At 29.5% G+C, this 27865-nt stretch overlaps 2 protein-coding genes across 2 annotated transcripts in view; one reads left to right on the forward strand and one right to left on the reverse strand.

The window, feature by feature from the left end:
* The window catches only part of LOC113798920 (protein sax-3-like), a 43493-nt gene that overhangs the window by 8979 nt on the left and 6649 nt on the right, over positions 1-27865 (forward strand). The window contains exons 3-4 of the mRNA XM_075819797.1: positions 17499-17637; positions 17710-17897. Of these exons, the coding sequence (XP_075675912.1) occupies positions 17499-17637; positions 17710-17897 (327 nt within the window). The remainder of the gene's footprint in view (positions 1-17498; positions 17638-17709; positions 17898-27865) is intronic.
* LOC142644941 (uncharacterized) lies at positions 25583-27026 on the reverse strand. Its single transcript, XM_075819799.1, has 2 exons — positions 26872-27026; positions 25583-26788 (listed from the first exon to the last, which is right to left on the reverse strand). Exons 1-2 carry the CDS (start codon positions 26888-26890, stop codon positions 25707-25709), a joined length of 1101 nt encoding a protein of 366 aa, XP_075675914.1. The 5' UTR covers positions 26891-27026; the 3' UTR covers positions 25583-25706.

Consider the following 27865-nt stretch of genomic DNA (forward strand, 5'->3'; position numbering starts at 1 on the left):
ACCCGGAATTGAATTTTCATTTCCCGTATTTTTTTCATTCATCCATTCATATACCTATCACTTAAAAGAAATCCCGTTTACAAAATAGCATCAATTCATTTTATATTTTTGTATGAAAAAAGTGGAAACACAAAATTTTCTCCTATCGACTTTCCGGACGGTCAAAACAAAATTTTTTTTATTTTCCTTGTTGTTCAATTCATTTTGTGATTTGATTTTGAGTTTTTTCAAAAAATGGTTGTTTGGTTGTGACAACAACCAACGATATTGAATTGAAAAAAACATTGTTCAGAGAATAATTTTTGAAAACATTTTTTTTCGCTGGACAATTCCATGTTTTGTGAATGAATAAATTCAGTGAAATATAGACAAACATTTTTAAAATGTTTCAAAGGTATTTTGACATTAACATTATCGGATTATGATTAGTTATTTTTTCCCGGACAAATCATATTTGATTGACATTGATAATTTCTTTTTCAAAAAACAAAAAAAAACATTCGACATCTCTCTCTCTCTCTCTCTCTCTCTCTCTCTCTATGGCCATTTCTGTTTATATTCTTCGGGTGACATTATTCTCCTGATTCTAGTCTAGTTTGAATTAAGATTCTTTTGAATCTGGAAAATTAAATCGTAAAACCCATGTTGTTGTTGTTGTCAACGTTTTCTTCCTTTTGATTACATCTAATTCAAATTCAACATTGAATCTTGTTGTTTTCTATAGATTCTTCATGCTTGTTCATGTTTGTCACTATTCACTTCACTAGTGTTAAATTTAATTCAAAGAGCATGAATTCTCCATTAAATTGATGTCTTTTTTTTCTCTCTCTATGTCCTACTCTACTCTATTTCTTTTTCATTCTTTTTCAATTTCAACTTTGTCACTTTCACTTCTAAATTCTTGATTATATCAGGAACCATCGTTTGGAATTAATTCGTTGTTGTTTTTTCATGTTGTTTAACTTCGGGAAAGTTTCCGAGTTTTTCGCTTTCACTTTTTTCCGTCACAATGTTCTGTTGTTGTTATCGTTTGTTTTAAATCTTCAAAAGAATAATGAATAAACCTGATGAATTGACATTCACATTGGACATTCTCTATTTTTTTCTCCAAAAAAAAACAACAAACGATTAACATTTATTAAGCAAGGAATCGGTGTTAAGGAAAATTAAACTTGTTTGTTTTGTCCTGTGAATTTGATTATCATCACTGGAATTGAATTAAACGAATTAGAAATTTGTCACATTTTTCAAGATTTTTTTCATTGAAAAAAATTTCCAAATCATGTTGTCAGCATGTTTTTCAACACCGAAAATGTTATTCATTCATTCAATATGCACCCTTATGATGATTTTTGAATTTTTCAGGGTGCTTCAAGTGCCGATGAAAAGTTGGTAAACAAAAAAAAAGTAAATTTTGTTTCGTTTACCTTCGTTTACCTTTACCATTGCCATGACTAGACAGTTTTTTTCGTTTTTCGTTTTTCGAAACGAAAATTTTCATTTTCAAATTTAGATCGCAAATAAATGTTTCCTGATGTTGTTGTTGTTGTTGTTGTCATATGGGTAGAATCAAGGCCACCGTTTTGCCTTAAAATAACAAATTTTTTTCAGTAAAGATTTTCATTTTTTGAATATGAATTTCATTGTCGATGAAAACATCATTGTCAAACTATGAGATACACTGTTTGGCCAAAAATGAAAATATTCTCGACATTTAAACGATCAACCAACCAACCAAACTATCTAGCAGTTACATAAACAAACAAGCGAGAATATTCTTTTCTTATTTTTCACTTTTTTTTTGCTTTTCATAAGTTTATTCTGCTGCTGGTTGTTCACTTTTTACTCGAGAAGAGAGAGAGAGACAGAGATCTCGAGAGAATATTCTTCATTTTCGTTTGTTGTTATTGTTCCTGTGCATAAATGTTGATGTGTGCATGAATGAATTTACATTTTTGGAAATTGTTAACTATCGATATGTTTTTTGGGATTCTTGCAAACTATTGCTATTGCTAGTTAGTTGGCCAATCTTTTGATTTTTTCTGATTGTTCTCTCTCTTTATCTGATTTTTGGTTTGAAGAGTAGTAATAATTTGTACTGCAATTGAAATGTACACCACCGACACCGGAATTTCGATTGTCAAAAGAAATTTGGAATGTGGAATTCGCATTTCGAGTATTTGAATTCAGAGAGAGAATCAGGAATTGATTTGTTTTTTTGGGAAGTATGTACTATTGATATTTAACCAACCAACCAACCACACTTAATCTGATAATTTAATTTTCTTCTTTTTCTCATTCCTCTGTTTACCGTTACTGCCAAATGCAAAAACACATGTGATTTTTTTCAGGAAAATGGGAAATTCTGAACATTTCTGAATCTAATATAAAAACAATGGATGAATGAATGAAACATGCTTTTATCCAGGATATGATATGAGATTCATGTTAATGATGATTCCCCCCGAACAAAAAACCAAACCAAAAAACCAAAAATCAATCGATTTACACACAATGTATATAAAAATAGCCAAAACTTAACAGAATTTTTTCCTTTGTTTTTCTTTGTTTTTGGACTTGCCCTGTAGCTGAATGATGATTCTTGTTTGTTTGTTTGTTTGTTTGTTTTGTTTGCCTTAATTATATTAACCAACACAAAAACCATTGAACATTGTTTGGAATGATATTCAAAAGTTGTTTCGGTTTGTTATTGTTATTATTGGTTTTTTTGTGTTAATCAATTATCATCATTGCAAAAAAAAACATCTCTCTCTCATCATCAAATGATGATGATGATATCATTGAAATTGAATTCCAACAACAACAACAACGAAAAAAAAACCAAACATCCATCCATCCATCCATTTCAATTAGGAAGAAATCATAAGTCAGAAGCTTTTCTCTGTGTGTGTGTTTGTACGAATTTTTTTCTTGTTGAAGAAAGATATTCACCTCGTTTTGATGATTAATTAAAAGTCTTCATAACTGAGTAACTGACTGACTAATTAATATTTCAAACATTTTCTTTCTTGGAAAACAAAAAATGTTGGATTTCAGTTTGTTTTTTTTTCAACCACAAAGAAAACACACAAAGCAGAATATTCTATAATAATCTTGTTGTTGTTTTTCTTTATTATTCTGTTTGTTTTTTCGTTTTTGTTTCTGTATATTATTCTAAGGGGTATTGAATTTCATTTTTTCTCCCATTCATGTCATGTTGTTGTTGTTTTTGTTTCGTTTGGTTGATTTCATTCAACACAACAAACGCACAAATGAAACTCACATTTCTTTTCTGGGATATAAAAAATGTATTTAGATTTTCTTTCATTTTGGTTCTCTCTTTGTTTTTTCATCATCAAAAGAAAAAGAAAATTCTTATTGAATCGGTTGGATGAAGATGTGTGGCTATAGCCAAGTAGCAATGAATAGCAGCGGTGGTGGTGGATAGTGTTATTCTGGTCTTGAGGGGGGAGGTAGTAAATATCATCAAACAATCATCATTTTTTTGCAGCTTAGCTTGTTTATTATTGCATAATAGATTCAGTATTTGGATGGATGGATGATTTTTTTTTACTTGGCTTTTCTTGGCTCTTTTTTCGTTTGTTTGTTTGTTTGCTTGTGGTTATCATATTCATTAGTAAGATGATGATGATGATGATGATGGGAAAAGAAACTATTGCAATCATCTTACTGAGCATCTTCCTATAAGCATCATCATCTTTATTCAACCAAGAGTGAGAGACCCGAGAGTGAATGAGAATGAAAGAAAGAAAGAGAAACAGAATTAAAGAATAAAGAATATTTTTTCAAATAAACAAAAAATCTAATAACAAAAGATGTTTGTTTTGTTTTTTGTTTTTCATTTGAATTCTTTCTTGCTTTCTTTGTAAAATATTCAAGTCGGCATTTTGAAATTTAATATTTTTTTTTCAAAATGAAATTTGTTTTTTTATTTCTGGTTCACAATTTGAAACAAACAACCAACCAAAGAAATGAATGATAATTTAATATATATGGCTGGTGCATTCTGGTGATTCTGGTGATTCTTGGATTGTTATTGTTGGCGACACATGTTGGGCTATACACACAAACAGATTTTTCTAGAATTTTTTCAGATTTTAAAATTCTTTCGATTCTGTTTGTTGTTCACCTTTTCTTTAATGGCAGGCCATTGTTCTGCTGGGTTGGTTTATTGATCGCTCGACAAGGCTATTCCAGGCTAACAAGCCATCCACTTGACTGAATGATTGATTGAGTTTTTTTACCAACCAACCAACCAACCAAAATGATGGATTTTTAGTTCTGGATGGTAAAAGTCCACATATGGAAATGATCATCAACATCATCATTATAATAATAACCAGAATCTTCAATATTCGAAACAACAACAAAAAAACTTTGAATCAAGTATTGTGGGTGGTTAGTTCAATTGGGAGTGATGGACGAATTTCAATTCTATCGATTTTTTCTTCCCTCACACTTTTGTGACTTTTGAAAAATAATTAGTCGGTCTATTTCGGCTCTATTCGCTCTCTCAAAAAACATTGTCGATGTTTTCTGAATATCGAGAGAAAAAAAAGTCAATAACTCAAATGCCGATAGACAGAGCGAAATTGGCCAAAAAAATCATAGTCAATTAAACATTGATCAACTAATTACTCTGTGCACTGTGTTTGTTTGTTTGTTTGGCTGTGTGTGTTTAGAATATCTTCGTTTTTTTTCAATGAAACTTTTTTTTTGGCGAATTTGATTTGTTTATGGCTTAAATTGATCATTGAAATGTTCGGCATCAAATCTGTTTTTCGTTCGTTCGTTCGTTTTGTTTTGTTCGCATCAAATTGTTTTGGTTATTCGATGATCATGATGATGATCATCGAATAAATGATGTCAACGACGATGATGATGATGAAAATTTATTGTTTTTATTTTGGCTGGTTGGCTGTTTGGTTGGCTATGTTTTGGTTGGTGAAATTTTTTCTTTTTTTTTCTCCCTCGAATGAAACAAAACAAAACAAAACAAAACCAGGAAGACATTAAGTGAAAAATATACTTGTAGCATTCTCTCGTTGACTTGTTTAAAATTTTAATTTGATTTTCGATGGAAAAAAAGAATCGTTTCCAAATGTTGAAAAAGAAGAAGAGAAAAAAACTGATCTTTGACACACAAATGGCCAGAATCTCTGTGAGAATTTTCGTTTTTTTTTAACTTTCATTTTTTCGGGTGTCTTTCCATTCATTTATTTTCAAGAACTGGATCGATCGATCGACAGGACAGATCGATTGATTTTGTTTGTTTGTTTCCATTTCTTAACCGAAAAAACACAGAAAAACTTTCCACTTTTTCAAGTAAGCAAGAAAAAAAATGAACAAAATCATTATTCAAATGAATAATTGAATATCATTTGCCGAAACAAACAAACAAACCAACAAACAAAAATCGATTTTTTTGTTACCAGAAAGAAATTTTCCCGGGAAAAATGTTTATTTCCCGGGAAAAATGCGCATTTTCATGATGATAAATAGAAATGTCCAAAGCAAAAAAAACGAAAAAGTGTTATGATTGATCAAAATATTATTTTTGGTCAATCATCATCATCGATTATATCGATTGATTTTAAATTGAGTGTAAAAAAAGCAAAGAAAAAAAATTCTCTTATGGATGATTCAATTTCATCATAATCATCATTATTTATTTTGTCACTTTGAGTTTTGATTTCTCAATTTCTTCAATTCACGAACATCCATTATTTGTGCTTCATTTAATTTTTTCGCCATCATCATCATCATCATAATAATCATCATTGAATCCATTCATCCATTCCATTATCTAATAATATTGTTAGTTTGTCTGATTTACACTTTGAAAGTTGTTTTTCTTTTTCGTTTTTCACACCACCATCACTTTCATTCAATGAAGAGAATCAATGGAGAATGATTTATGGATTTTTTCGTTTCAGTTTTTTTGTTTGTTGGGATGTTTACACACTGAATACAATTGGTAAATTTATCTCTTTTTTTTGGATAAATGAAAAGAGAGTTTTTTTCAACATTGAATGTTGAAAAAGAAACATTTATCTTTCTTTCTTTTTTTAAAATTCTCTCTTTTTGAAAAAAAATTTCAATTTTTCATTGATTTAGATCGATTCTTTTTCTTGTTATCTCCCTGTGTGTGTGTGTGTGTGTGTGTAATGGATATCACTTTTTACTTTTTTGGTGTTTCTTTGTTGTGCGTGTGTGTGTTTACATAATCGCAACCAAGAGAATAAGCCAAAAATGACCAAAGAAAAAATGAAAATGAAATTCAAACGTCAAAGTTTACTTTTTTCATATCCATATCTTTTCTCTCAATATATATTTGGATAGTGTTAAGTGTTTGACTTGGTGTTTTTTTCGGATCTATATTTGCATTGTTTGTCAATTCGATGATGGCGATGATGAGATTGTCATCTTTTGCCTCTCTCCATACATCCAATGTTTTTTTTTCATTATTTCATTTGGTTGTTGACATTCAATATTTCCTATTCTCTTTCTCTCGTTGATCTTAGCATCATCATCAGCTTAAAAAAAGTTATATCATTCCTCGCTTGCCCAAATTGATGATTAGAATTTTGCAAAAAACATCACCATCATCATCGGAATCAATAAGGTTCTTTATTTTCATTGGAACCAAATTCATCATTATAATTGACGATAATAGTGTGCTTTTCGATCATTTTTATCTATCTATTTTTTCTCTGTTGGCTGGTCGATGTGTGTGTGTTTATTATCTGTCATATAATTTTTCTCTTTTTCTTCGAAATTGATCAAAATTGATCAGAATGTGTGTGTGTGCATTGCATCCATATCAATCAATTATTTTCAGTCATAATAATCACCATAAGTAAACACATGCAGCAAAAATATATCTAGATTTTCTGCTGTTTCGCCATCGTAATAAAAATCCCATATTTTTTATGGATATCCATAACGCTCGATAATGAATAAAAAATTGAATGAATGAGCCAGCCAGACAGATAGATGGAAAAACATTCATTCAATGAATAACGGAAATTTCAAACAAATTCAAATCACAGTGACATACATTTTATGCTGGGGAAAAAACATATCATCACCATAAAACATGATGATGAACAAAACAGAGAAGCGAAAATCAATCGATTGATGGGAGATGAAAAAAATCCACACAATATTTAATGATTATTTCTGGTTGTCCACGTGTTGTTGTTTATCACCCTATACATTTTTTTAAATCTTTTTTTTTCTTCTTTTTTTCTAATCTAATCTCTTTATTTATGATTCTAAAAAAGAAAAAAGATTTGAATAATTTTTACATTTTTTTCGTATCGTTTCTGTCACATTTTTTTTTGCTGAATCTGCCATTATTGTTGTTGCTGTTGTTATCAGGAGATTTTTATTATTATTGTTTCCTAAAAGCTAAAAACTTCTGTATTACATCAAGAGCATGATGGTAGATGTTTTTTCATCATCGAAAAAACATTGCTAATTATCCATACTAAAACAAAAAACAACAACAATTATCGTAGGATGTATATGCACAATCGATGATTCATTATACAATGATGATGATGATGATGATGAGGATGATATCAAATTACCTCGATTCGTCTTTATCATTATCATCAACATAAAACACATGTTAAACATTTTTGTTTGTTTCTTTGGATGTTTTTTCTTTCTTTCTGCGATGAAATGTTTTTTGCCATCGATTTTTGATTGATTAATCTATTGATGTTTTAAAGAAGCGAGGCAAAAAAAACTCATCATCTTTTTAATCGTTGATTCTTCAAGCAAAGATGCCTTCTTCGTTTTTCTTTCCATAATTAAACTGATAATAAGAAAAAACTTTTGATTATATTCAAGTTTCTTCTTTGTCTGCTTCAATCTAAATGATCCTCTTTTTGATTATAAAGAAAAATCATTCAACAACAACAACTTTATCATCTTTTTTTCGGTGTAGTTTTTTCTTGTTGTTGTTGTTGTTCATAATCAACATGATCATCATAAAAATGAACCATTTTTATTTTCATAAGGATGTCTGTATAAAGAAGAAAATGAATCTATCTGATTACAATTTTCGTTTTTCGTCATTTCTGTTTCTGATAAGAAATTCATTCATTCAGACATAGTCACTTCGGTGTTATTTCAAGTTGACAAACCAAAAACAATCAAATGTTTTTGTGTAAGGTCGGTCTATGACGACGACAACATTTTTGTTTAGGATGGATGAATGGATATCATCTGGTCATATCATTTTGATAATTTTTATTTGAAAAATTTGCAAAAAAAAAAAAAAATATTTTTACACACAAACAATAATTGAATGAATGAATCCTTTCTTTTCAGAATTGTCATCGAAAACAAATTTTTCATTTGGAAAAATCCTTTTTTTTCAAAATATTTGAAAGCACTGCACTTTTGCTGTTGCTGTTGAACAAGATTATTTCAAAAACCAATAAACCAAACCAAACAAGAAAAATTATCTTGAAACTAAATCACATATCAAATAATATCTTTTTTCAACGGATGTTTAAGATTTTATTTTTCTTGTTTTGCATCACCATCAAATGATCATAAAATGAATGAAATACACTTAATCTTTCACATTTCGCATTTTGCTTCTTGTTGACAGCAGCAAGCAGAAAAGAAAAACAAACATTTCGAAAGAATGTTTTAAAATGAAAAACTTAAGAAAACTAAACCACTTGGTGGTACTAATGAATTTTATTTTGGTTTTTGTTTTTTTTCCAATAAAATTCTTTCCTTGGAAGTTTTTTAATTGCTTGCTTGCACTCTTCACTGATTCGATGCATCAAAAAACCATTTCCATAACTCATAAAGACGAATGTTGGATGATTAAAATTTGAAGCGCGTGTTTTTCTCCAATTCAATTCAGGATTCGTCGACCTTATCATCATCAAAACTTTTTTATGTCATAATTGAGCTGAAATGAAAATCAAAATTCAAGTCAATTAAACATCAACCATGTTGATTTTGAAATGTTTTTTATTTTGGGGTAAAATTTATTGACTTTCTGTCGTTAATGTCGACCACCGCGGCTTTTTTTACTTGTCCAGCGAAAGAAGTTAATTTACTAAAAACAAAATTGAAAATTTTTTCATTTGAAATTAACCATGTAATTGAAATGGTCAATAATGAAAATTTTCCGTGGAAAATTATATTTCTTAACCAGAAACAAAAATCGAAATTCTTTTCTTACCATTCATTCATTGACATTGAAAATATCAATTTTCAATGATTATTAAGCCGGGTTTAGAAAGTTAAATTATTTATTAACTCCATATGTGTGTGTAGTAGTAGTTTTAAGTTTCAAAATTGATATTTTCCAGTGGAAAAAAATATTCATAAGTTTTTTCATTTCATTTCGTTTCAATTTAGTAGTCCACGATGATGATTATGATGATACTAATTAGGTTCCACTTTTTCCACTTTTGCTTCCAATTTCATTCCAAATGTTGATTATTTTTGCAACAGCAGCAGCAGCATAACAAATCCATTAATTATGAATAACAAATAAATTTTTTTCTTCTTCTTCGCTTTTCTTTCCTATCCACAAACTAAATGCTGTCTTGAATAATTTTTTCCCATTATAAACGATATTAATTGGTTCTCTCGCTCTCGCTAATCACCATATCCAAATAGAAAGATGACTGGGTAAAAATGACTGAGAAAATTTCTACTTTTTCCCTGGAAACTTTTCTGAAACTTTATTTCCAATAGAAATTTTTTCTCTATTGAAAATCATTATCAACTTTTTTTCGTTTATATTTATTGTCATAATCATTATGATGATGATTGGGATCAAGTTCAAAATTCGTTATTTCGTTGTTTCATCTCAATTTGGATCTTTTTTGATGTTTGTAATGATAATGATGATCATGATGATGATGATGATGATCAATGACATATGAAAGTGGTGTGTGTGTGTGTGCAATAACTTTTCTGGAGAATATTTCCCGAAAACGCATCATTGTAACCATCATCATCATATATCCAATTACAGAGGAAAATTCTGTTATCGGCCCCGAAAACGAAGAATGAAAAAAAGAGGCCAAAAACGAAGAAGAAGAAAAAACTTTTACATCTAAATTATAAACACTCTTTTTTTTCACATTTTGATTTCTATTCTTGGCTACTGTTGTTGTTGTTCTTGTTACTGTTAATATGATGATCATCATCATCATTACAATGATTAGCTGTATCGTCCCATTTTTTTCAAAGATTCTTTATCATTTTTTTGGATTGTTTGATATATGTGTTTCTTTCTTTTGCTTTTCTGACAGATCTTTTATCTTTCTTTCTTTCTGGGATATTTCTGGATTTCTGAAATAAGAGAAATCTTTACTGATCTTTCTCTCTCTTGATGTTTTTTTTCTCTCGCTTGTAACTTGTTTCTTTTGGATTAAATTTCTCACTGTGTTTGTTTGTACAGCTGAAATCGAAACTATCGTTATAATAATCGAAATAATCGATTCATTTATCTCTTTTTTGTTTCACTTCTTCAATATTCTGTTGGATTCTGATATTCGGAATTTCACGCGAGCGAGCCTTTTGTATATGTTCGTTACATTTGTATGTTTTGTGTCCATCCAATATGTTACCCAAAATATGAATAGAGAGAAGGAAAGAGAAATATGTTACGGAGCTGAGAGAGAGAGAGAGAGAGAGAGAGAGAGAGAGAGAGAGAGAGAGAGAGAGAGAGAGAGAGAGAGAGAGAGAGAGAGAGAGAGAGAGAGAGAGAGAGAGAGAGAGAGAGAGAGAGAGAGAGAGAGAGAGAGAGAGAGAGAGAGAGAGAGAGAGAGAGAGAAAGAACTAATTGCCATCAATTCACTATTAAATGTCCAACGTTTTTCAGTGTACGAGAATATGTCAAACAAACGTGCACAACTAAGTTATAACGAGAAGCAAACAGAAACAGAATTTTTCTTTTTTGTTTGCTGTAAATAAAGCTGACTTGAGCATGTTTCCATCATCATCATCATTATGGATGATGATGTTTGATTTGTTTCATTCAATGTTTTTTTTGTTTGTTGTTAAGTTTGTTTTGTTATTATTCTTGATTCTTGAATTGAAACTAATTACATTCAAATAGATTCTTTTCAAATTTTTTTTTGTAGAATAAATTATCAGGAAAAAATAATTTCAATTCAATCAATCTGATTGATTGATTGAATGATTAATTTTTGTTTTCTCTTCATTTTTCTAACTTGATAAAATAAAATTCAAACTGATTTTGGTCAAATTTTGATTTCTGATCACACACACAACCAGCTAAACAAAACTAATCCATTGAACATGAATTTCATTCGCAAAAAATCTTTGATCATTGAGCAATCCTTCTTTATCTGTACACTTTTAGATTAGGATTTGCAAAAAAAAACAGATTTTCAATGATTTTTGATGATGCAAAATGATGATTGACAATCAATCATTTTGGCCATCATAATCAAACCAGAAATATTTATGAAAATCAAATCAAATAAAAAAAACTGTTTTATAAATCGGGAAGCAAAATCATCCAAATCTATTTCTTTCTTGATTTGCTTTTGTGTTCAAGATGGAGATAAATTGTTTTTTTCTTCGTTTCTTCATTTTACACATCAAACTATAACGGCTAAAATCTTTGAATCCTAACATCATCTGTCTTAACTCTTTTGATTTTTTTTCGCTCCCAATATCCAACCACCACCAGCACCATTATTCATCTGATTTTTTCCTACTTTTTACTTGTTTCACATTACTAATACCTTTACTTTTTTGTGTAAGTGACATGATTGAAAGTAATTTATTATATTTCACAGGAGAAAAAACAGTTACAACAACTGCTGTAACACACAGTGAAGTAACACAGTAGCTGCATCAATCTTCTTCTTCCCAAACCAAAGAGAAATTCATTCTCTCAAAAAAAATCATAATAATGATGGTAATTACTTTAGAGCGCACACAGAATTTGTTCAAGTTTTTTTTCTGGTCCGGAATCTAGAAACAACTTTATCATTCTTGCATCATCATCATTTTGATTGTTCCAATCAAAAATTGCTCGGTGTTTTTTTGCGACCGGTTTTCCATTATTCTTGTTTTTTAATTTCTTAATTTTTTTCTTTTCAAAAAAAAAAAAAAATCTTTTGATTCATATTTCATTTGTTTTTCATTTGTTTCGACAAGAAAAACACAAGTTTTTACATTGAGAAAACACAGCAAGTAACAGCAGCAGCTTGAATCAGTTAATTATTTTCATTCATCCGACACCATTTGTCGACCGAATGTTGTTGTTGTTTAGGTTGGTTGATTTTTTGCTTTCATCTTAATGTTTTCCTCCTTTGGTTTGGAACAATTTCTTTCCCCCTTCCCCCCGAACACTTTATTCTGGATCGACATTTTTTTTACAAGCAGGTTTTTTTCATTTTTTTTTCGTTCATTTCATTTTGGTCGAATTGATTGTCAGTCAAGTTAGTTAGTTTGGTTGGTCTTTTTGCTGGTGTTTTTTTTTGGTAGGGGACAGACGAATGTGTTTGAATGAATGTTTGTTCATTCAATAAAGACACGTTTTTCTTTCGTTTTTCGTCTAATATTGGTTAGAAATGAATCCTTTGGGTATACGAGGATTCTCGATTCTCGATTCTCGATGTGTGTGTGTGTAAATGAATGAATTTAGACAGAATTCAAATTGGCATTGTAGAATGCGAGAAATGAGAGAAAGAAAAAAAGTCATTCACAACTAAACTAATCAAATAATCAAAAAGAGAAAAGAAAAGAACAGGCAGACAAAACTTTTGAATATTTTTATCTGAAAAAAGTTGAAAATTTTGGTTTTTTTTTGTTGCAAATTTCATTCATTTTTCAAAATCAGGATTCTTTACAAAAACCAGAATCCCAAAAAAGAAACGAGATAAACTCTTATTTCTAACCGAAATTCCCTACCCAAAAGAATTTTTCTCAAAAAATTCTCAATCGATCCCATAGAAATTCAAAAGGTTAACAATTTTTTTGTTGTTGTTGTTACTGTGATAATCTTTGGTGGTTTATAATTAAATTAAAAGCAAAAAAAAATTCTCAGCACTTTTAGTACAACGATTTCTGTTCAACTTCAACACACACACACTATCCATGTTCTTTTCCTGACAGAATTTAAGATAAAAAATTGCTGATTGTAAAGAGAGAGGCAAACATGAAATCTTCATATACCCGGATCTACAGATAATATTTATGTGTGTATGTACGATAAGTAAATAACGAAAATTCAGTGAAAAAGAATAATGTTTAAAATCCAAATTGATAATTAGATTAACACATGTCTATCATATTCATTGATCAAGCTTATTATTCGAGGAAAACAAGCTTAAAAGAATCTGTATCGAGGGATGAATATGCGAAAAATATCAATCATCATCAATAGAGATATGGCTTATGGTTTTTTTTCCGTAGGGTCCATATGAATTTTTCCATATTTACTTTTTCTCTTTGTGTTTGTTTGTCGGATAATTCCACAATCATCATAGAGAGATTATTATTATTTGAATATAACATCAGGGTTTTTTCGAAAAAGATAGAAAAAACCGAATGCAAACGGAAATAAGTTTAATTCGGATTTTTTTGTTGTTGTTGGCTTTTGGATCATATTTGTGTGATGTAAACCGAAATTGTATCATCATCTTGATGGTTGTTGTCTTAAATAACAACTTTTTACAGTGTGTTTGTGGAAAGAAATATTGATTTTAAAAGTTTTTGAGAAACTTGAAAACTTGAAAATTTCAAAAAAGAAAAAGTATCAATGTTTACATCAATCTACACACATATGTTTTCTTGCAACCATACTCTCTTATTAACAGAAAGATTAAGTGAATGAATTCTTCTTCTTTCAACAAAAATGTTTTTAAAAAATGTTGTTAGTGAGATTCATTCATCTTCATAATATAAACATATATAGACAAACCAATCAATTGAAAATTGATTTTCTGGGTTTTTTTTTGTTTTTGGTTTTTCTCTTCACAATAACAATCGATGATTGTTTTTTGAGTAAAGTTATAAACGATGATAATGTTGTTGCGGTGGATAATGTCGCACAATTGACCATCGGATATGATGTTTTCATTGTTGTTGTTGTTGTTGTTATCGAATGTGATATCGATACAATCGATATATTTTATTAAAAAATGAAAATGATTGATTATCTTGAATATTTCGATTGAATTTTTGGTTTGTTTTGTTTGTTCCCTGAACAAAAAAAAATGTCACATTCTTGTTTTTCGATAGCCAAATAAAGGTCGAATGTTAAATGATGTTTTTTGCATTGTTAGTTCGATATCAAACACGATGGACACAATCAATATAAACAACCAAACAACCAATCGACAACAATAATAACGATGTTGATGATGAAGACATCGATCGATTCAATTCAATTGAATTTTTCCCTCTCTCTATCCCTCCATTTTCCAATTCCAAATGGCTCCAAAATCGTTCACAATCCACCGATTGTTCTTCAATATTCTGATCATTTCAAGTGATTTCTTGCATCACACACACACCAACAATGACTACTATTTATTAATTTTATATAAAATGAAATTTGATTTTGTACTGAAATTTTTTATTTCCTAAAAAAAATGAAATGAAACAAAAATTTTCAATATAAAAATGATGATGACAATAATAATAACATTTTCTTTCTTTCTTCAGTTTTTTTTTATTGGAAACACGCAAAAATTTTCTCCTGTTGTTGTTGTTGTTGTTTGGTTGGTTGGCTGGTTGGTTATTGTGATTGCGTGTGCGGGGGTGGTGGTTATGGGTGTGAATCGTATGGAGTAAAAAAAAAGAGATTCCAAATGATTGAATGGAAACAATGAAAATAACCGTAAATTTTTTTTTTTGTTTTTTGTTTTTTCGCTTTGGTAAACGAATTCTATCATTTTTTTTCTCTGTTTCATATGAAATGTGAAATGAAATGGAATCAGAATCCTCTGTGTTTGTGTTTTTCAGTTTTGGGTAATATCGTGATATGAATTTCTGAATTCTGTTGCCTGATTCTGTTTATTATTCGATTTGGGTGAAAACGGTGTGTGTATAGTATACGAAAATCGATCGATCGATCAAACAATCGATCAAACAATCGATCGCTCTGAACTACCCCATGAAAGAAACCAGAAATTGGTAAGATTTTGGATTAGTTTTATGAGATTTTTTTCGTCAAGAATTTCATTGGCAGCAGCAGCAGTAGTAGTAGTAGTTTCATTCAGTGGTCGACTTATTGCTGAAGATGTTTGTGTGTTAACTAGCAGCGTTTTTGATTGTTTGGCGTCATTTAGAAATAACGCCAACCGATTCTGTGTGTCTACCCGAAATGCATTGAGGTTCGACGAATCCAAATAATAATAATAATAATGTTGAGCGTTTGACGAAAAAAAAATCTGAACCTGGAATGACGATTGAGTATAAATATGTGGAAGCCAATTTTCGCGTAAAACGGGCGCGCTTAAACTTTTTCTTTTTCCTAAATACCCGAATAATAATAATAATGGTTTAGGCAATTTTGAATGACGATGTTGACGAAGTCGGTGATGATGATGAAAACAAAAAAAGCTGAAAATCAGAAAGAATCATTCAGTTTGCTATTGGTAATGGTGTTGGTTGGGTGGTAATAGGCATTATGGAAAGTGAAACAAAAAACAATCATTTTATTGCTTCATTGATTCGATCAGAGAGAGAGAGAGAGAGAGAGAGAGAATTGAAATGAAAAACAGAAAAGGTAGCTGTCATGCAATTTACATAGGATTCTTGATTCGAGATTCAAACAGAATATTCTCTTTTTCGGATTTCTTTCTTCGAAATTTTAAGAATTTTTTCGACTTTGAAAACCAAGAAATCAAGGAAAAGTTGATGAAGAGAGAAAAGAAAGTTTTTTTTAAATATTTAAGAATCATAAGTCTTCTGAATGATAATAATGATGATAAACAAGGTTTTCTGGTTTTTTCATTTTCATTTAATTTAATTCCACATTTTCACGATTCAATGTTGTTAAATTGGATTTATTTTAATATTAAAAAAATACCACCACCGCTATATGACGCCATTACTTTTTTTGGGATGAATGAAAAAATAGCACAGTACATGGATATAGTCGAAAGGAACCCTTGCTGATATCAGGGGATTTTCTCCATCTTATTTCACCATTTTGCCATTCTCCACCATCATCATCATTATTATCGTCATACATATTTCTTGGCGCCCAAATAATCACCATTTTTTGGTTTCTCCTGTTCATCGATGATGATGATGATGATGATGATGATGGTCGGTGGTATTAAATAATATGATTAGAAAAACAAAAAACCCGAATGAAATGAAATGAAAACTAAGGATTGAAACGTGAAAGACTTTAATCATCATCATCATCATTAATACATCATTCATATTTGCTGTATTTTTTTTCTTCGGTTTGGTTTGAAAATCCAATGAAAAAAATTGACTTGACTGGAATGAAAAACAAAAACGAAACGAAATTTCATTATACTTGGATTCGACTAACCAATTGGCAATCAATAAACGTTTTCTTTTTGAAAAATTTTCCTCAGTTTGTTTCTCTAAATACCGTAAATTGTATTACGGGATTTTTTTCCTGTCGTTTTCTTTTCGTTTTTGTTTTATGGTCATCATAAAACGACAGGGAAAAAAATGAAATTCCAGTCAGGAAAAGAGAATTTTTTTTCGGTTTGAAAATTCAGATTGTATCATTGTCGATGTAATAGATTTTTTGCTGCTGCTTCTGCTGAATTGTTGATCTTATTCTTTTCAAGAATTTTAAAGTTTTTTTTGTGTGTGGAAAACAAGACAATCGTCATCGTAAAGCAAAACAAAGCAAAAAACCAGAAAAAGTTCATTCCCAAAAAAAACATTTAAATTAAATATTAATTAGATGTTATTATTTTCGGGAAAAGATGTTCAAAGGATGTTTTGAAGAAACAAAAATCTGTTTTTTAAACAAAACAAGAAAAATTCTGTCTTTTTTCAACTTTTTAAGAACGAAAAACTTGGAGAAAAAAACAAAACAAAAAAGGAAAAATGATAAGCTTTGAGAGCTTCCTTCACAAAAAACAAGAGAGAAAATGAAAAATGAACAAACCAAAAATTTCAACTATAATTGAATTGAATTTTCAGTCTCTCTCTTCAGTGTTATTCAAGAATTTCTTGACTTTTTTTTTGAAAAAAAATTCAATGAAAAATAATCCATCTTTTGGAAGATTGTTCGTCGTTACATCTGTATTATTTCATTGTTTTTGTTTTCCACTGTGGTGTTTATGGAAACATTTTCAATTTTTCAAATGAAAAAAAAATCTTGTATTCCCTGTGTGCTTGTGTGTTATAAATGATAATTTAATTTTATTGATTTATGGATTTAACTGGTCATTTTATTTTCAATTTTTTTTCTGTTTTTTGTTTTTTACAATCATTTATCATTATAGATAAACAACAACAACAACAAAATGGTCAATTACGTCCACCAAAAATTAAAGAACATCCAATCAGTATGGTTGTTAAAAAACATGATCCAACACAATTGGAATGTAAAGCTGATGGTAATCCTAAACCAATTATTGAATGGTAAGTTTTTTTTGGATCGATAAATTATCATCGATTTTTTTACCAAATTATCCACCATTTTTTTCTCTTTAGGTATAAAGATAATGTAAAAATAGAACAATCATCATCACATCCAATCATAATGGCTGATGGTGAAACATTATTTTTTTTACATGTAAATACACGTAAAGGTGAACATAGTGATACCGGTATTTATTATTGTTTAGCAAGAAATGAAGTTGGTAAAGCACGAAGTAATAATGCAACATTGGATGTAGCAAGTAAGTGTTTTCATACACACACACACAACACAATCCATTTATCAACAAAAATTTATTTCCAAAATGAAAAAACTCTTCGAAACAAAACTTTTAAAAAACTTGAAAAACTTATAATAATCATAATTATCAACCGAAAGCCGAAAAAAACCAAGGTAGAAAATAAATGAATGAATGAAACATTCATTCATTCAGGAGGCCCAAAAAATGAATGAATTTTTCATTGAGTATTATAACAGAGCTGCAAAAAAATGATTATTATCAGTTCGGTAGAAAGAAATTATTGTAATTAACTTTCATAGCATTTTTCGTTGTTATTTTTTTCGAGAAAATTGGTCAGCAAAACTGACCTTTTCTGGCCATTTTTTGCAATGTCTAGCCAATAAAATAGTAGTTATGATTTTTTTTTTTTTTTTTTGTTTCAATTTGATTTATGATAATTATTATAACGTTGATGATGATGATGATCATCATCATTTTCGATGACCAAATTTGGTTTTTTTTTAAACAAAAAAAGTAGGTATTAATTATTGGCAAGGTGAACAACAAATTTTAAAAAAAAGAGCAACCAGAAGAATAATGAACTTTGAGCTAAAAAAATGGTGAAAAAACATTGAATAATCGAGAATCTTTGGATTGTTTTTTTCATTGAATTTTGATTCCAAAAATGAGAAATTAAGATTAAGATTTAAATATCGATATTTTCATCGATTGATTTAATTTTTCTATTGATTTCTTCTTATCACCATCACACACTTATCATTTCATCTTTGATCGGGAAAAATCTTTCCCCCTGACATAGACATTGAGAATTGCTGTCTTTCAAGTGATGATGAGATATAGATAGATAGATAGAGAAAGACGTGAATAACATGCAAAAAGTTTTCCGCTTTTTGCAGATTGCAATCTTATCGAATAAAATCGATCATATTCACAGTTTTTTTTCTTCTTCTTGCTTGGTACATGATAGAGCAAATGATGTGTGTGTGTGTGTGTGATGATCAGATCAGATCATCCGATTGATTATTAATCGATTTGATCGATTCAATTGAAAATTAATGCCGTCGTTTATTATATAGATAGACAGATAGATGCTCTTGAACACGTCGTATGCTGTTTTCATCAAAAAAAATTTTTCCATCTTCTTTCATCGTTTCCTCTCATATAATTGCATCGTTTTTATGTTTCGTGTCAAGCATTTTTGATTATTATCAAGAACCATCGATTATCAATAATCGATTTAAATCGATTATTTTTCGGTCAGTTAGTTTGTTGTTGTTGTTGTAATGACCATTGTAATGCAAAAAAAAAACTTTTTTTGTTTTGTTAATTTCTTTAAAATTCTTTGAAAATTGAAAAAAACAAGAAGAATTTCATTCTAAAATCCTTTCTGACATGAATTTTCTCAATGTTTTTTTTTCTCTTTGACAACAACAACAACCAAGTTGAAAGTTTTCATTTTCTTTATTCTGAATGAATGAATGAATGATTATAAAAAAGTTATGTAGTGGAAAAGACCAAGATCATTTCAGGATAATAATAATAATAATAAAGATCTCATCTTTATTTCCTAAGACAATAGAAAATGAAGATGATGATGATGTGTTTGTTATGTGTGTGTTATATGATGTGATGTGATGTTATGACTCTTCAGAACAAGAAGAATAAGTAGAAGAAGAAGAAGAAGAAAATGAAAGTTTACTTCTTACCACACACACAAACATCTATTTTTTTCATATATTTTAATACCAAAAGCGAGAATGAGAAAATTAGCATAAAATTTCAATAATTTTTGTTTTTGTTTTGGAAACTTGGAAAAAGAATTCTGTAACTTTTTCGTTTCACCGAAAACGACAACAACAACCATAAAAAAGTGAAAAAAATGACATTATACACTGAAATGGCCTCAACAACAACAACAACAAGAAAAAAGACAATAGAGAATATATGTAAAGCCAATGCAATGATGATGATGATGAAGAGCTTGGATCAATTTGATTCTGTTGTTGTTGTTGTTGTTGTTGTTGTTGGTGGTGCTTGATCCAACAACAACAACAACAAAAAAAAATAACATCCATAAACACACAATGTTATCGCACGTTTACTAAACACACAAACACATCTTATACATTGGATTCCTATAGTAGTTTCTGAATGTTTTATCTATCTCGTATATATAGAGACAGATAGATAGATAGATAGACAAGATAGAGAAAATTCTTTCTTTTCTCTCCTTCAATCCAGATATCTAATATGAATTGTTTTTTTTTGTTTTGGAAATCTTTTGGGGATTATAAAATGAAATAGAATGGCCACCATCATCATCATCATCATCATCATCATTCTAATTCAAGATGATCATCATCTTGTTTGGTGGTCGGTCGTTTAGTTTTTATTTCGCTTCTTCTTTCATTCTTCTTTTCAAACATCTTTATCGTTTAGTTTAGTTTTTTTTCTGGTTAGCATCTCTTATTTGCTCTCTCTCTCTCTCTACTCTCTTGTTGTTTTTTATGAATTTCATTTCATTTAAATGTTCAATTTAACTTATTCAAAGTTTTTTCTGTTTTGTTTTTTTCGCTCATTCGACAAAAATGAAATGAAAAAAAAACTTTGCTATCTTTCTTTTCGCTCCTTATTTCAATGATGATGATGACCATGGTTTTCTTTGGCTCCCCAAATTCCTATATTGTGTATAGTGTGCGGGTATATAATTCCCGTGGCGTCAAATGGCTATGGGTTGGTTGGTCGGTAGATTGGCTGTTTCCAATCAAGCTAGTAAGCTAAACACACACACAAATATCATTATCGAAGAGAATGAACACTTTCTGCAAACGAAAGCAAAAAAAAAAATCGAAATATATCCTTTAATCCTTAAATGACAAACATTTTCATTTTGTTCAGTTTGTTTGTTTGTTTAAATGACCGTTTTGTTTTTTGATAAAAAAAAAGCTGAAAATGCTTTTCTCCCTATCCCTCACTCACTCTCCGTGTTTCTATTGATATTCTTTCGAAAAAATGATAAAAAAATATTCTTGTGTTGTGAAAATTCGTCAATGATATGATATGATATCAATCAGACAAACATCATCGTCATCATCTTGATATTAAAATGTTCACATCGTAATAAAAAAAATTTAAATGATTTTTTTTTTCATTATTATTGAATCAAACTTATCGAATCACATTATCGTTGTTGAATTACATGGGATTATTATTATTGCTTGACCAATAAAATAAACAAAATCTAAATAGTGAGAGACAGAAAGACATCAATTTAATCAATTTTTGAGTTCAACTTTTTTTTTGACTTTTTTTCAAAATAATTCTCACTCAATCTATTATCTTGGTTGATTGAAAATTAAGATTATACTTTTTTTGAATCGATTTTGTTGTGCGAAACTCTTTAGAGAAAAATTGCTTAGCTAATCGAAATGTGAAATTGTTTGAGAGAAAAGTTTCCGTCATTTTGGGAACTTTTTTTGAGGGAAAAAACTTTCTCTACAGTAGTCTTCAAGAGAGAATATATATAGTCCATGTCTAATTAGCCTGACCTGAATGACAATAGCAACAACAACCGAATTGTAATAACCGAATTGAATTGAATGTTTGTGGCCAAAAACGCTATTCTCCATCCATTCGCCAACACAGAGTTTTATTTTCTCGACCCAAAAAAATACACTTGAGATTCATTTGAGTCCAGCCAGTAAGAATAGCCAAGAATCTAGAATAAAGAATCCAAGACAATCTTTGACCAAAAAAAATGATAATAAAAAAAATAACCCATAAAAAAAGTTATCCTCTCTCACACTATACAAGATTCTTCTTTATTCATTGAATTTAGGTTGAATTCAATCACACAATAACCATCATTATCATTAATATTATTGTCGTGTTTGTAATTAATTATTTTCCGTTGATTCTTTATTTTTCATTTGTTTCTTTCTCTTATCTTTATCCATTTTCTCATTATATATTTTGCTGTGTTTTGATAATGATGTTGATGATCATGATTTTTTTTTCATTTGTTTTGAATCAATCGATTTTCGAAATTAAGAAATATACACAGAATATACGAATGAACAAGCAAAAGAAACAATTAAAATCATTAATTGCAAAATTTCATTTGTTTTTTGTTTGATTGTTTTCTTGGATCGACAATAATAATTTGCCTTTTTTCCAATTTCCAATTTTATCGATTTTATGAGATTTCTTTATCTATCTTCTTTTCAATTGGCTCCCAATAAATTTGGGAGCCAATTTTCGATTCTTTAGTTTTTCCCGATATACGATGTGTTCGATAGGAAATTATCATTGAAAAAACAAAGTTTTCAAATGATGAATTCTTCGAGAAAACTAATGGTGAAAAAAATTCAATTAGTCAACCATGTCGATGTCAGACAAACAAAACAAAAACGAAAACAACCTTTTTGAAATGTTTGAATTTATCAGGATGAAAAGTGAAAAAAGTGAAAGTAAGATGAATGAATTGTAACTTGGAATTCAAATTGTCACCTGACAAAAAAATTTTGGTGGTGATGGTGGTGAAGACAGAATAAACATCAGCAAACACACACGCCTTTTTGATAGCCAAAATTGGATGTCTTGATTAATTGAAATCAACAACAACAACAATCTAAATTCACCAAGATTCGATTTGATTAGTTTTTCGGATAATACGCCCCACACACACACTCACTTTATTTGGCCATAATAACCGATCGATATCAAAATCAATTCCAATATTAAGATAATAATAATAACTTTATTTATGCACACTGCAAAATGCACTTGTGCAAAAAAAAAAAAAAAAATTTTGAAATGAAAAGAAATTAAAAAAATTAATTAACAGTTATTTTTTTTTGAAAAATAGCAACAACAAATTTGATTGAATAAATTGAAGTTATGTTGATTCAAAAGAAATTGATCAGGAGAAATAAATTGATGACGGTTAGAAAAATTATAATAATCACAATTAAAAAGAATATGCTGAGGATCTTGAATAAAACGATTACATTCACAAAACGGCGAAGAAATAATATTCATACGATGTAGATAATTATTGAAATTTCCGTGAGCAGAAAGAAATTGCATATTAAAGAAAGTCGGACGAAAGAAGGAAGGGATCGGAAGCGATAAGAAAAAACTACGAAAATTTGAATTTGTTTCATTGAAATAATTTTCTATATATTGTTTTTCACGATTGATACGTTCCAATTTTTTGACCAATTTATCCGGAATAAAATATGTTGATGACAAAATTTCACAATAATCATCGAGATGACAGATATTGCAAACAACCGAGATGATGTTTTTGGAAACCGTACGATATGATTTAGTAGCTTTAATTAAAATATTATGTTGCAACGACACTAATTTTGATTTAGACTTAACAGTAATTCTATCGAACCAAATTTGGCAACCATAAGTAATAGCTGGACGGATCATACTTTTAAAAAGATTAATTCTTTTGATACAATTAATACCCCACGTGTTGCCAATAAACGCGAAAAAAATATTAGAAATCTTCTTAATTTTATCAATTAAATTGTTAATATGTGGAGTAAAATTAAGTTTGTTGAGATGTCGATGATTACCAAATGTGATACCCAAAATTTTAAGAACAAGAGACGGAAATAAATTAACATTATTCGATAATGAAATTTTAGGAATCGGTTTATTGAATAAATACAAAATATTCGTTTTTTTTATGATTTATTTCCAGTTTACGACTACAACACCAGCACTCTATGAAAGAAATGGAAGATTTAATAACATCGATCAAATTTAGTTTAGAATCAGCCCAACAGATAATCGTAATGTCATCAGCAAAGGCGACAATCTTTGAATTTGGAATAGAATATGAAACTAGAAGATCATTAATAAGAATAACCCAGAGAAGAGGGGACAAGGCCCCTCCTTGTGGACAGCCATTTGACAATAATTTCCATGAACAATATTTAGAATAATTAAAAGAAACCGAACGATTATTGAGATAAGATTTTAAAATTTTGATCAAGTCACCGGGCAAATTCTGTTTATCAACTTCAAATAATATGGCCGGCCACCAGGCCCTATCAAACGCAGAAGCAATATCGATGGTTATAATAGCAGTTTTATGAGATGATTTATAGAAAAGAGCACAATCTACAATAGACTTGAGTGCAGAAATTGTTGATTTACCTTTAATAAACCCATGTTGATCAGTATGCAAGATATTTGCAAAATGAGCATAAATTCTACTATTTAACAATTTTTCAAAAAGCTTTGCAAAATTAGATAATAGGCTGATAGGACGGTAACTTTTCATATCAAAATAATCAGTTTTGTTGGGTTTTGCCAAAATACGAACTGTAGCTATTTTCCAGGCGTAAGGAAAGTAATGTAAATCAATACATTTATTAAATAAAGCCAAAATACATGGAGCAATGAGATCAGCAGAAGAAGAAATCATTTTATTCGAAATATGATCAATACCAGGAGCCTTTTTGTGGTTCAAATTTTTTATGAAAAACAACAATTCTTCCATATTAAATAATGTTTTGCTGTGATTATTGAATGAAATTTGATGATTTCTTATGGAACTAGCTGCTGGATTATCATTTGAAATGTTATCATCCGGAAATAAAGAATCTAACATCAAACACATTTTAGCTTGTTTATTAGACGGGGCAAGATCATCAATTAATGGAATTCGATTATTGCTTTTTGATAATAACATTTTCAATATTTTATAAGTATTACCAAAGTGATCTTTGGAGTCAGCATCTTCAAGAAATGTATGAAAAGAATTGCGTTTCGCTTTTCTAATGTTGTTAATATAACTGTTTCTGGCAATGATATACTCATCCTTCGGAAATCATAGGAATAGGTCTATAGTACAAATTTTTGATATGATGAAAATGACGTTTTTGATATTCAAGATCTTGAGACCACCAGGAGTATTTTTTCGGATAAGGATTAAATTTACGAATTGGAAGTGAAGAATAGGCAGCTTCAATAAGAATTTTTGTGAGACGGTGAACAGCATGATCAATATCTTGAGGACTAGAACAACACTCAATAAAATGAAACAATTGATTGATATGGTCACGATTAATACTATCAATAAATGGTTGCATATTATTTTCTACAAATTTCCATGTAGATTTGATGAAATGCATTTCAAAATTGTCATTAGGAGAAGCGATATCAAATAAAATAGTTTCATGATCTGACAATTGTGTAAATCTAGAAACTTTCCAGTTTACAATATAATTATAAGCTTTTGAATTAGTGACAGTCAAATCAATTATGCTGGATTGTCGGCAAGTTTTAGATTTGTTATTGATAACAATGAGATTATACAAATCGATGATTTCTTTAAATTTATAACCATTTTTATTTATGATAGTATCATTCCAATAGGTATTTCTTGCATTAAAATCACCCACAATAATGATAGGATAATCATCAAAAGACGCAAACAAATCAGAAAAATAATTGAAATGCACCTCACTGAATGAATTAGAATGCAAATAAATATTAACAAGAATAATTAATGAAGAATTTGTTTGGATTTTGATGGCAGTGGCGAAATAATTAGTAAAATTATCAATTTGATTAACAATTAAAGAATTGTTTAAAACAACAATCGGACAATATATGATAGAATTATCAGAAACTTGAAAAATTCGAGATACGATGGGGAATGGAGGACGATTATTGACGACATAAGGCTCTTGAAGAGCTATAATATCTGGATTAAAATTTACAATTGAACTTCTTAGTTCATTATGAGCTGTGGGACTTTTTCTTAAATTTTGTTGAATAATTTTAATTTTGTTGTCCATCGATAAGCATGGAAGAAGATGATTGTTGTGACGAAAGTTCAATTGTAGTGGTTAATCGACTAGAAGACGGAAAATCAAAAGGTTTGAATGCTGTTTGATGAAAAATTTTATCAATTTGTTTCTGATATAAAGGACAATCAATAGTATTGGGTTTGTGGCAAACTAAATTAGATTTAACATTATTTTTAAAGTAGTTGATACAATTCAAGCAATTATGGATTTTTGAACATTGATGAGTACCTTCAGAACCACAGTCAGAACAAATGGGTTTATCTTTGCGCGGGCACTCAGTGGATTTATGAGAATTGAACTGAAAACAAAATTTGCACTGTCTGACGAAGACGCGATGATAAAATTTTACAGCTTCAAAATCGGTAAACAAAATATCTTGATGGGAGATACGATTGAAGACATTAGGAGACACTCTTAAAACAATATCACGATGAAATGTACTTGAACGGAATTCAAAAGCAACTTTGATTTCAGATTCCAAACCAGAAAGCTGTTCATTGACATTTGATAAAATGCTAGGAATGTCTTTTGATTGAGTAAATTTGTTGACCTTTTTCAAGACAATAGTAGGATCACGTGGTTTGGGGATGAATACTGTAGCCATACTATTAAATTGATCAAGTTTACGAAAATGATCGATGAGCACATCTAGATCGTTGCTATTTGGCATCTTGATTATATTACCTTTGGCACTTCTGATAATCTTATTAATTTTTAAACATGGTTTAACTTTTCTCAAATCTTTAATAGCTTGATTAACTTTACCATTAATATCATTGCTCGATACACCTTCATTGGCATTCACGAACAAGGTAAATTCATTTGGTTTTGAAGAATTAGTAGGAGAGACAGAAAACGAAGAATCATGTTTTGGCTTCGCAGCGACAACATTGTATGGAATAGGGGCATTCAATTTATCTCTTATTTCCAACAATAATTTATTTGATTCATCAACATTGGTATTACACTTATTAAACAAATCATCGTACATTTTCTTCATATTTTCGGAAGCAACAATAATAGCATCAGCATACTTGGAAACAGACCGTTTGTCTTGAATTGAGCAACAATTTTTAATAATATCAAAACATTGATGAAAATTTAAATTTGAAATCAATCCAGTATTCGATATATACTTATCAAAATTGTCATCATCTTTTTTATGCATTTTTGAAGAGTTGTTTTCAGACTCGGAGTCTGACGTAACAACTGAATAAGTAGCGTTTTTTTTTCTCTGTTTTGGCATAAATAAAACAGAAAAAGAATCAAAAAAAAGAATCAAAAAAAGAATATCAAAAAAAAGAATTAAATTTGTAAACACTGCTCGTTGGAGCGGCTATTTCGACATTTTTCCAATATTAAGATTGTAAATCGACAAAAAAAAAAATCAATTTCAATAGATTTTAATCATTTGAGAATTTTTTTTTATTTTTCCCTTTGGAAATCGAAAATTCTTTATGATGGTCAATCTAACAACAAGATAATCACAATAATCGATAGAATCGATTGTTGACTTGAACAACAACAACAAAAAGGAAGAATTTAATCAATATCTTGCAAGACTATCTTGCAATCATCATTATTTTTTCGGGAAAAGTTTTTTTATAATCCAAACTATAGTTTACCCGAAAAAATTTGAAATTCTACCCGAGAAAAAAAAACCGAGAACGGGACATTATGTCGCTTGTCATAATCATCCTAATCATCAAAACCGCCAATATATTACCTAACACTACTGGTGATGTTCATTTGTTTAAATGTGAATATTCCATGTTGTTCTACATTTTCTCTATTTACCCGCACACATATAATCGATCGATTTTTTTTCTTTCTTTTCTTCTTACTCAATTTTGGTGATTAAATTTTCATTCATTTCTTTCCGTTCATCATCATCACCATAATCATAATCATAATAATCATTCTAAAGTCATTTTGACATTGACAGGATTTTTGTTTTTGTTTTTCATTTGACATATTCTCTTTTCATTCATTTGCTTCATTCATTTCGATCCAAATGGATCGACGTTTGCCTTTTGTCTTCACCATTGTGTGTTGCTGTATACCCATGTCCAACAATGGGCTTGGTGATGAATTCAATTTTCCCGCTTTTTTAATATTTTTCAGTCAAAA

The sequence above is a fragment of the Dermatophagoides pteronyssinus genome, unplaced genomic scaffold (assembly GCF_027571235.1).
Source record: "Dermatophagoides pteronyssinus isolate colony J.1.1.1.1 unplaced genomic scaffold, Derpt_VIB-CSIC_2022.12 sq0004, whole genome shotgun sequence".
In the NCBI taxonomy this organism is placed as follows: Eukaryota; Metazoa; Arthropoda; class Arachnida; order Sarcoptiformes; family Pyroglyphidae; genus Dermatophagoides; species Dermatophagoides pteronyssinus.